The 12,395-nt window shown below is 37.4% G+C and overlaps 1 protein-coding gene across 1 annotated transcript in view; it reads left to right on the top strand.

The window, feature by feature from the left end:
- Window positions 1-12,395, top strand: part of cadm2a (cell adhesion molecule 2a) — a 332,853-nt gene that overhangs the window by 305,506 nt on the left and 14,952 nt on the right. Inside the window, 3 exon segments of the mRNA XM_056735977.1 lie at window positions 6,762-6,923; window positions 7,951-8,041; window positions 8,586-8,764. Of these exon segments, the coding sequence (XP_056591955.1) occupies window positions 6,762-6,923; window positions 7,951-8,041; window positions 8,586-8,764 (432 nt within the window).

Here is a 12,395-nt window from a genome sequence, read left to right as displayed (position 1 = left end):
TTTTCTTCTGGAGCTGGTCTGGCTTCACAATTTAAGAATATCTGAAAGTGCAAGAAGATCCTTTGTACAAGGAAGTTAAAGTGGTAGATAATCCTAATGTTTGTCCTGGTATTTATATTACATATGCACCGATATATCGGCTATTGGCCAAAAATTTGAGAACAGCCGATGATCAGGGCCAATATATCCTGTCAATCAAATAAGGACAGGAAAATGCACAGAATCTCTGCTCTTTGTGTTAAGGAGGTCATTCAAATTTTCAATATTAATAGTGAATATCAATTATTAAAAGTTAAGAAAAATTAACTTGATCTTCAGAATTTATTTAATATGAGATGATATAACCATCATACTATCGATATCGGGATCGACAGATATCCTTCATGATTGTATAAATTGATCGTATCGGTGGAGAAATTCAGTATCTGTGCATCTCTAATTGATATATAATCACGTTTCTTTTTTTTCTTTTTACATTTTCATAGTGGTCCCTTATTTTTCAACAACAAGTGAATGTGAACATATTTGCAGGTAGCATAAGCACAGGCTTCATTCACCCACAGCTTTTTCTTACATCATATTGAGAGCAATCAATCAATAGTCATTAAAAATTGAATTCTAAAATGCCTCCCGTGTCTCGGCAGCAGCATGAATAAAACATGGACCATAACGACATTTTCCATCAGCCTTCATCCCTCTGACACAGCCCCTCTTCCCAAGTCTCATAGCGGAGTTTACACATACACATGAGGATATAAATATGCTTTTTTAATTTGTTATATTCATGTCATGTGTGCTGGGTGGTTTCAGAGAGTGGGAAAATTTCTCGCCCGGTTCCTTAGGGATGATAAGGGCGCGAATCCATCCCCAGACCTCCTTAAGGGAGGATAACTCCCCGGAGGAAAACTATAAGAACGTGTAACAGATTAGCTGACAGAAAAACTTCAGAGCCGATGAAAGAGAGAGAGATCGAGACCGTTCCATTTTTTTCTCCTCCGGGGATTGTCTGAAAACTCTCATTTCTTCTCTCTGAATACAAAATGACAGAAAGGGATCGTGTAATGTTGATTTAATGATTTGTGGTATCTATGTGGTCACAATAGTACAAACACAATGTGTTTAAAAGGACATTTAAACACAATATTTTCCTTATAACGGTTATGCAAGTATAACAATTACTTTTAATACTATAAAATTTGGAATAAAAGACACTTTTAAAAACTTTTTGGTCTCTAATATATTTATATGGACGTAATACGGAAGCAAAAAACTTGTTTATTTTCCACGTGTGTGGAAGTAACAGTAACTTTCTTTGGCTGGCTTTTCTGCCGCTTCACACTGTTTGGTGAAGCTTGGATCATGATGCACACCTCCCAAACATCTGCTGAGCACTGGCTGGTGTAAATAACAAACGCCCAGGTGTCTAGATAAAAGCTCACAGCCAAACAAGAGCAAGAGGGTGTGATAAAGAGAGAGAAAAAAAGTTCTTAGCACTGCTTACAAGACTGACGGCGACCACTGAGTCAGAACACACAGTGATCCTCGTTGTTTAAGCTTCCTCTTTCATCTGACCTGCGGGGGACGGGAATCAGAGTCCAACTTCACAGCGGCGCACGAGCCGGCTTATCTCTAACGTGTGAAGAAGGAGAGGTCATTCAGACGTGGGTTCTTCCTTGTTTGTGCTGTTTATATCTGATCAGAATGAAAATTTATGAAGGCGTTGACACGAAACAAAATGAGCAGATTACTGTGGGCGGGGCTTCTCTCGGATTATAGTATGGGGATTTTTGACAGGAGTATATACAGGGAATGTGACAGATTATGGGGTGGATCTTTGAATAGATTACTGTGGGTGGAGCTTTTTACAGATTTACTGGGTGGGACAGAATGCGATGGGCGGAGCTTTTGACCATAGAAGTACAATTTCTTTGTTGCACGTACACGAGGGACAGCATACAGTGCATGTGACGCAAATTTCGTTATCAGAATAGTGTGCTGAGCACCGTCGGACCGCCGGATTTCCGCGGATGCGTATTCCATTTCTTGCAGTAATTCGTTTAACCACCAGGTGGCAACCGTGTCCTGGGAACATCGATTTTACGGTTGTAGAAGAAATTCTGACCCCTATAGGCCCGGAGAGGTATTGCAATGTATTGTAAAACGCATGTGTACGTGTATGAAATATACTTTGCAAGCTGTGTGTATTGCTGTACATACACATTAACAAAAGAAGCCTTTAGTGTGCTTCTGTCACCTGTGTCAACTAGTACCAGGACTGATAAAACCAGTGAATGTGCCATCGCACAGTCGATAACACTGTCAGCAGTCAGTCGGTGTGTGATGATTGATGTGCGTCTATGTGTGTGTCTGTACAAGATCATTAACTCCAACCAGCCTGAGACAATCGCATCAACAAATCCCATCTCAGTCTGCAGTATTTGACCCCAGTGAGAGAAGCGGCAGGGGAACGACCGTTTGTGTGGATTAGAGAGATAAAACCACACGACACCGGAAGGAAAATTCAACATGGAAAGCCACACTGACCAGATATAGAGGATATTTGAACAGACAGCGAACCGCGAGGGGGAGTAACTGATATTTATAGCAATTTAAGTGGAGATTGGGAGGCGTTTGTTGAAATAATATTGTCGTTATCGGTTCTCGTGTCTCTGGGACATGAGGATTAGAGTTAGATAGATGAGATGCGCTATCAGTCAGTCACTCGCTCTCGTGTGGAGGAACTGGTGGAGAGAGGCTCACAACGGGCGGGAGATTACAGCACATAAATAAACATAAACCCACAAATTTTGCGAGGGAATTGAAAACTGCCGCCCGGCATTGAAGCTTTCAACATGCAAACACGCAGCCAACTGCCGACTTTAGTCACAAACACATATAAACATCCATCCGGGCACTTGGAATGACCACTGTGTTTAGCCTGAAAGCGTTTCATGGTGATAAAGAACAATTGGCCCGCTCACTCTCTCCATCGGTCTGTTTTGCTCATATCCCTCTCGTGCTCTTTCTAATGGGCTTGCAAAATGCTTAGCGGCGATGGAGATGAGCTGCACCTTCGTGCCTCCTGTTGTTCTTAATACTCTCCTTTTAGGTGAAAAACACCATTTGAATTCAGAACTGCTCACCGCTGAAATGAAATGCTAATCTCTCCCCACGTTTCATTCATTCCTGTTCCCGCTTGCTCTCTGGGCTCGCCATATGCTGCGGCTTTCACAGAGTTCCAGGAAAAGGTTCCAGATTCAAAAAGTCTTCTGGTCTTCAAGCCGAAATTAGCTTTTTCGTGTTCAATTTTGTGAAAATTAATTGTACGTAATTACACGTGCCCTGTGTGTATAATAAAAACTAGAAGCTGTTTTAACGTTGTTGTGTGCTTTATATGGGATCTTGCATGTGCGTGGTTGTGAGCGATAATGTTTCTATTACTGGTTAACGTCATAAATATTAATATAAAACATGCTGACCTTAATTTCAATTCTGTCTGCTGGCAAATCTCTCCCCTCTCACCCACACAGCTAAGTAACTGTAGGAGACAATAGAAGTCGACAGCGATGATAAATCCTCCTCGTGCTGGTTTTGTCCTAATGGGTAGTTGAATGAATGAGATGATTCATTAATATATGATAATAAATGGGCATAATTTATTTAGATACAATCTAGATAACGGATTATTGAGTCATTTTCAGTTATCACATCTCTGCTGTCCTTCTGAAACCTCGTACCTCCATATTTTGTGATTTTGTTGCCATACTGTAAACCCAAATGTTCAAAATAATCAAACAGATTAAGTAATGTAAACTCAATTTTATTAAAAAGTTCTACTTACTTAAAGTTCCTGAAACACTTTTTTACTTTTGAGTAAAGTGTAATGATGACTTGCCGTTTTTATAATAATACAAATAACAATAATACTCCTTTTTCAATTTACTTAATTTAAACAAGTTAAATCAACACAATTTGTCAAGAAGGATTTCAAATTCCAAGCATGCTTTGCGTCAGACTGCATTAGGAGAGTAAAAATATGATTAGTTTACATCTTTTTACTAAAGTTAAAGACTTGTTTGTGTTTAATGTTTATTTCTCTTAGATATTTAGAAGAGTTTGACATATTTTTCAGTTTTATGGTAACTATTGTTTAGAAGAGTGGTGCATGTGCTTAGGCTCTGCGAATCTACATTTGGCCTGTAACATGTGTTATGTTACCAGTGAGCAGGAACTGTGTTAATGCCAGTTCTGAGATCATTCTATTGCTCGTTTTGAGTTGCATAAGTCGAAGTGTTTGATTGATGCATATTAAGACTAAGAAATATGTAAACTGTTAACTTAAAAATGCAATTTTGGTGTAGGCTAGTTATTTAAGTTCTGCCTACTTAATTTCATAAAAAGGATAAATAAAAAATGTAAGTCGCACTTGCTAATATTTGGTTAGAACTTAAACTTAACAGTGATCAAAATTTGAAAGTTCTGCTTACTTAAACCAAATGTTTGATTATTGCCAACTTCTCAGGGTTAACAGTGCATAAATTATTATTATTAGTCACCCTTTATGTTTGAGACTGCAATTTGAAAATATCTAAGCTATAAAAAGGTTAAAAAGTCATTGTCAACTTTGACAACACAGTATTTAATCATGTTTTTCCATTTCCTGAAAACCATCGAAGTTGGACATCCAAGGTTTCCAAAAGACAGCGACAATACGACACAACTAACAAACATAGATTTAATATACACTGTCCAACAGTGACATTATTAGACCCGAGTTCTCAAAAAGGTCCTTCTAAAGATTAAATACATTTTATGGGTGGAGTCATGTGAGAGGAGGCGGAACCTCCACTATATTGATTGGATTGATTCTCTGTCAATGACATTATTCCCCCCATCATATTAATAATTTACAACCATTATACAAATTGGTACATACAGGGCCAACTGGTGGAAGTAGATATCACCAAAAACCAATGACAATTCTAAAGTTAATTAACCTGATATTACTTCTAATGACAACATGTGGGTTTATTTTTTGTAATCACTCAGCTTGCTTGAATTAAATATGTACCTCTATGCCTAAGACCTTCATTTCAAATCTTAAAACCATTTTATGACGAATTGATTCATTGATTCTTTGATTAACTATTGAACTAAATTCTCTTGTCACCTTGTTTAAGAGCACAACCACACGACACCGCTTTTAATCAAATGTAACACAAGCATGATTTGAAGTGGATCTAAAGAAACTTTTAAAGCATGCTGGGAATCTTCATAAGCTCAAAGCTTGAGGTGGAAAAATTTCTCACTTCCACATTTAATTGCTGAGTGTGTTCGTCTACTCTCAAACAAGCTCTCCTCACTTTGTTCACAACCATAGAGAGTGTTATTCATCTGAAGTTTGTTTGTTTGTTTGTTTGTTTGTTTGTTGTATGTCAGAAAAAGTAAAAAAAAAAGACCCCCAACCTCAGGACTGAATCTCATAAGTATCTCAGTAAGAATACCCACATGACTGTACTTTCCCCTCTGTGTATGTGTGTGTGTGTTCTGCTTTCTAAATGATATCTTCTGCATGCTCAGATGCTCCTGAGCGGGTGGTGACACCCCCAGAGGAGACTGATTGACAGCTTGGCAGTGATAGCAGGAGCAACGCTGTGAGCACTGAACGCTGAGGAGAGCAAATGGAAAGAGAGAAAGGTCTAGAAAGAAGGTTTTATGTAGGCACCAATTGTGAGGGTTTTGTAGAAAATTACATTCTGCATGTGGTCCTTGTCTATGAATATGCAAAGTCTAAATTGAATCTACGTGAATCTGTAAAGCGTTCCCGTCTAAAGCAGGAACTTTTTGTGTTGCATAAGCATCATTGTGTTTTTCATTTCATTATTTTTTGCTAAAAAAGCCATTTAGCCTATGTGTGAATAAAAAAAAGCATTTGATGATTATGGATTATCACATCTTATGATTCTTGGGAAACGTGTTACTTTAGTGTGTGAGAGTGTCTTATACTACTGCAGTTTACATTTGCTGTGCTGGTGTGTATAAATAGTGTATTTTTAATATTTCAACAAGAGGTAATAACACAGTTTATTGAGAACTCAAGCATACGTTAATATTCTTCTTTTATACAAATTGGCTTAAGTTTATATTGTAAGTGCTACTACAGCTGCATGTGGTGCAGAAGCTTATAAACGTAAAACCCTTTAACACGCTGAAGCTAACAAAGCACAATCTGTTCTTCTATTAATAGTTCTCATGCAATTGCAGGAAAATGAGAATATTTTCTGTCTCACCCACAATACTGTACACTACATCAATACTAATTCTATAGTGGATAATAATAAATGATCAAATTAACCCATCATTAAATACAAATAAACTTGTGCTTAGGCACGAATCCGATCCATTTTGATTTTTGTAGCCTAACAGTCCCAGTTTCACTTTCACACTTTTATGCAGTTTTGTATGTGAGAAAAGATAGTGGCAGATTTCAAGAGCGTTCCAAACTCAGTGATATGCGTCAGTGACTGGAAATAATGAATGCAACCCAACACTGCCTTCACTTCAACTAAACTTTTCTATTGAAACAAGTTTTTAAAGCGAGAGGTGCATCTTTCTGCTTCACAACTGCTGCATTTCACAACACTTCAAATTCAGACTGCCGCTTTGACTGTAACGTGCGTGTGGATCTTAAACACATGAGAAACGCGCTTCATCTTTGTTATGCAGCAAATGTCAAAGTCATTCTTACCTGCCTTTCCCAGGTGCAAAAGAGGTGAATGCCAGTGGCAGGACGTTCACGGTTAAGAGTTCCCTGAGGCTCCAGGTGGACAGAAATGATGATGGTGTTGCCTACACGTGTAAAGTGGACCATGTGGCCCTGACGGCCACCCCTCAACAGACCACAGAGGTGCTGGAGGTCCACTGTGAGTACACGGAGCCAAATCCATATTCCTTATTTTTTTATACATTTTTTAGGAATGTTTATGCAATTTTTGACCCAAAATAGAATAGTTTACCTCTTTACCATATATTGTATAATATTTAACCACCTAAACTTGCAAGACACTTTCCAATTTAGGCTTGTTATATTTGAAATTAGCATTATGTCATTAATCTATTAATCTTATCATAAATTGTTACCTAAAATGTATTTTGGGCTCTTTTTCAAACTTGAAATGCGATGACCTGCAAATAATATACAGCAGTGTGGGTTTAGGCTTAAGATCATGCATGACAGTTACACTGAAAAAACAACTAGTTGTTTATGTTAATTTTTATAATTTTTGTACACAGTAAAGTAAAATCTGTGTAATTTTGTGGCAAGTTTTTGCACATTTAAATTTACTTAATAAAATAGTGTGCAAAAATAATAACCAAATGTAAACGTAAATCCTACAGTCAAAAACCAGTAAAACCAGTACAATCATTTCACTGTTACAAGAAATTGTTGGTTTAACTTTAAAAAATAGTTACGTGGTTACCTTTAAATTTAAAGTTATAAGTTGATACAATGATCATTGAGTCAACTAATATTTTAAATTGAATTAACTTTTAAGGCAACCAGCTGCAATTTTTTTATTTTTGTCAAACTTTCTCTCAAAGCTATAGTACTAGATTTAATCAATCTGCAGAATTGTTTGAGCTTAAACAACAAATCACTCAATTCTGTCAGGACCACTGTCGTCAAATATTTAAACAAAAGCCGTATTTAAGGTAGGCGGCAATACATGTCGCCCCACCTGGAGAACCAGAACAGTTCATGATGCGTAACAGGATTCGATTACAATGATCCGACAGATACAGGCAGATTTAGGAGGTGGGTCTTGAGTGCGGCACCATTAAGCAGCTGATCAGGAGCAAAAAAAGACAACTTAAATTGAACGCTATCTAGTATGTGTTGTATGACTTTTGGCTAAATCTATATGAATTTTTTGTTTGTTTGTCTCATAGATGCTCCCCGGGTGGAGATCAAACACTCCCTAACCATCCCCCAGGAGGGGCAGTACCTGAAACTGGAATGTGTATCTAAAGGAAACCCTTCGTAAGCATCCACAATTTATCAGCATCTTGCTGAATTACAATGTTTGCAGAGCTTTGGGAAGATCCATTGCATATCTGTAGTTCACCGAGTAGGAAACAGCCCTGTGGGCAGGCCTAAGGCGAGCGACTTCTAACCATCATGCTCGCATTAATGTGATGATTCAAATGTGATTCTGTTCAAATTAAACAGCTATGAATATATAACCATAAATTGGGGAAAAATATGAAAAATGTCTTTTAGACGTTAAATATAGGGTCAATATTTTTTGAAGAAAAGAGCTGAGGAAGAAACTGCATAAAATGCTGGTTTCCTGAATTGTTTAGACAACTTTTTGTATCTAATGTAGCCTTTCTAAAGTTTTTTAAGTTAAATTCCAAATCCCATCACTGAATAATACTTGAAATGTCTCACAGCTATGACTCTAGCTTCATGGCAGTATTCTCCTTTCATTGAATTTATCAGTAGATAAGAGCTTCATTAAACTTTAGAAAAACATTGAAGTATGTCAATTATAAGAAGCTTAAAGTCAGCGTTGTTTCACCAGGCCAGACCCAGTGCTATGGACTAAAGATGGAGGAGAACTGCCGGATCTGGACCGCATGATTGTTGAAGGGCGGGAACTTACCTTCACATCACTGAACAAAACAGACAACGGCACCTACCGCTGTGAAGCAACCAATCATCTGGGCACCAATCACGCTGAATATGTGCTGTTTGTCTACGGTGAGTGACAGACGGATCGCATTAACATCTCTGTTATGCTAACACAACTCTTGCGGCTGTCTTGGAAAACATCTGCATCTTCTGCTAATCAAACTGCTGTACTTTTCTGGCCTGTTAATAAGTGCTGTTTGGTTTTGATGCACTTTGAAACACTTTTGATGTATAAATGTCTAGCTTTATTTTCAGACAATCTGTAATTATCTCTGCGGTGGAAATATTACACAAAACGTGTGATGGAGAGACGGGGTAAGATGTGTCTTTGGATAAACACCGTCTTCCCCTTGAACCTGCAAACTTCTACATGTGAAAAGTTATATGGCTTTTCATGCTATAAGCTGTGCTTTGCATATCAATGTATACATATTTAAAGGCAGATAAATAGATTTTTTGAGATGACAATTGTCAATACTGTCATGCTGATCTTTGGTGACTGTATATGTACACACAGTATATCAGGCTGACACCCTAAATGCATTTGTCGAGTTAAAGGAACAGTTCGCCCCAAATGGGACAAAATGCTTTTTACATTTCTTTGTTCTGTTGAACACAAAAGAAGATATTTTGACGAATGTAGGAACGCAAACAGTTCTGGGGCACTATTGACTGCCATTGTAATTGTTTCTACTATGCTAGTCAATAGTGGCCAAGAACTGTTGGGTAACAAACATTCTTCATTTTTTTTTTGGATGAACTGTCCCTTTAAATGAGATTTTAATTTTCACAAATTCCTTTTATGTAGTTTACAATAACACTGTCATTTTTTTAAACTTGCAAAAAGTTTAATCTATTTAATCAGGCCCCAAAACCCTGTAAACTGAATTGCCAAAATACATTTGTTGAAAACCATTTTGTGTTAATACGGTTATGCAAACTTTTTTTGAATTGTTTCAACAAAGCCCTTCACATGACACAGCTTACCCCTCACATTCACATTCCCTGTTTTCTGCATTTTCTATGCGTCTCAGTTAATAGCGGACATCCTGAAATATCATTAACCGTGTCAGTTTCCCCTCTATTTCTCCTCGCCTAGAGGACAACTTACACAAAGCGTGGCACAGCTTACCCCGCTCTCTCCAAACCACCTAGATTCTCTGTGTCCTTCCGTGACTCCTTTAAAAGCGAACAGGTTCCACTCCCCACTTAACACGTAACTGCAAAGCATGATGGGTCTCTCTACACCTGAGGTTCAGAGGCTACGCTGCGTCCACATCTGCCATCTCTTTCATCAGAGCCCGCTGCGTGGTTACGCTCACGGGCTCAGAACGGATATGACTGTGGGCATCAAGCGGAAGAGGCAGACAGCATCTCTCCATCACCACCAATCTCCCCCCACCATTCCTCTGCCTTCTTGACTCCGAACCCCTCCAGGCGCCAAAACACTTCCTCGCCCTCTCATTTCCAGAAGTTTCTTCTCTTTCTCACTTTCTGTCCTCCTGTCTCGTCTCCCAGGGCACCTTAAGAAGATTTAATTAGCCGTTATGGTGCAATGTAGGGGTCCAGCCATTGGCTCATTGAAATGTCAAGACTCTGTAACAACAAGAAGAAACCAAAGCCCTTAATGATGTTGATGCTATAAAACTGACACCTTCTCCGTAGGAATAAAAAGCTAATTGGGTGTCATAAATATAAAGCACCTTGTCTGAATTAATTACTGTCTTTCTAAATGGCAAAACATGATGCAGTCCTTCTACTAGTGATTAACACAAAAGCAGAACAATATAATGGTCGCCGAACTTCATCGCCCGATCGTTTTTCTTTTATTGTGCCCACTGCAAATGTAATAAATCTTCTTGTTCAATATGCAGCCAGTCACTTGATATTCCAGGCAGAGGGGTCGCCATGTCAGTTGGGTACTTGAGAGAGGTATAGTCAATATTATTTTCAAATCTCACCCTTAATTAAAAATAGGCCATGACATTTAAATAAGATATTAGAGCAGGGCAATAGTATCTAGAGTGTTTGAACATGTAATAACACTTTATTAAATCACAGTATCCCCATGAAAAATCAAGACTCCAAATTTCCCATGATGTACTGAATGGTACGTTTTATTAAAACATCAAAAACTTTTATGTGTATATATATACTGTGTATACATATATGTATATATATATATATACACATGCTTGCTTGTGATAAAGTATGCCACAAGCACCACCTAATGGAATAATGATTATGATGAGTTTCCTGAACACTCTTGTCTGCCATTGGTTGGTCAAACAGATCTTTCTTGCGTTGGGGTGGCAGGATGCTTAAACAATGTTTTTTGTAACATTTAACAAAAAGGATGTATTTATTAGATTTGTTCATGGATTAGCAAACATGAACTAACAATACCTCTACATCATTTATTATCATCTTAGTTCATGTTAATTTAAGCATTTAATTATAATTTTTTTTAAATCAATGGTTGTAATTTCATTGCACCATGAAATAACATGAATATTGATATGAACTAATATTTGCAGAGATTCATACATGGTGAAAAACTATTTTTGCTCATTGATAGTTCATGCTAGCTAATTTACTACATATACAACCTTACTTTAGTGTTTCCATTTTTTCTTTATTGTTTTCTTATACGTTAACATATATGCAAAGCTTACAATTCCACAAGAACAAGGGGAACAAAGTGAATTACTTATTTACATATTGCAGGATTGTAAACATTTCTCTGTGAGGTGAATCGTATATCTATATCCCTGGGCAATAATCTATTGATGTGATAAACAACTAATGTTTATCTAGTAACAATACAAAATACCCTAGAGACCGCATAGCAATAAGGTAAAACCAGAACACTTAAAAGGATAGTTCACCCAAAAATTTAAATTCTGTCATCATTTACTTACCCTAAGGTGGTTCAAAATCTGTATAAATGTCTTTGTATATTTGAAAGAATGTCATTAACCAAACAGATCTCAATCCCCATTGACTCCCATAATAGTATTTATTTTCCTTACTATGGCAGTAAAAGGGGGATGAGATTTATTTGGTTACTTCCTCTGTGTTCAGCAGACGTATACATTTTAGGATGGAACCACCTTAGGGCGAGTAAATAATGACAGAATAAAAAAATTTGGGTGAACTAACCCTACCTTTTAACTGTCGGAGCCCTTTTTGAGCCTACACATGAAAACGCATGTTGGAACTAAAAGGGCAGTAAATCATGAATTCTTTGGAATACAGACTTAAAGTTGGTCTCGTTTGAATAAGAGAAGTAGCTGATTATTGCGAAAACAAAAAAATCACACACACACACACACACAAAAAATCAAAGGTATGAGGTTATGTTTATTGTAAAATATAAATAAAAAATTTGATTAAAAAATACATTAAAAAATACAGGTCGCAAAAGGATAACAAAAATTATAATAACACTCTATATAAAAAAGAATCAATTACCCTCCCTACATAACTTATTTTAACAAACACCAAAGAAATCTTAATTCTAGAGTCTCAGACCTTTCCAATGATATATAGTTTGTCATTATTCGATTAGAAATTACATGCACAATATTGACGCAAACTTAGGTGTCCCGTATGCGGAACGGGTGACCGTTAACAGGCTACGCCCCATTTAAACCAGCGACTAGCATTGACCGAGCAATGGGAACATAGCGACTTCTAG

The sequence above is a fragment of the Triplophysa dalaica genome, chromosome 22, assembly GCF_015846415.1.
Source record: "Triplophysa dalaica isolate WHDGS20190420 chromosome 22, ASM1584641v1, whole genome shotgun sequence".
NCBI classification, from domain to species: domain Eukaryota; kingdom Metazoa; phylum Chordata; class Actinopteri; order Cypriniformes; family Nemacheilidae; genus Triplophysa; species Triplophysa dalaica.
The sequence above is the reverse complement of the archived record's forward strand: the minus strand, read 5'-3'. Positions and strand labels throughout refer to the sequence as shown.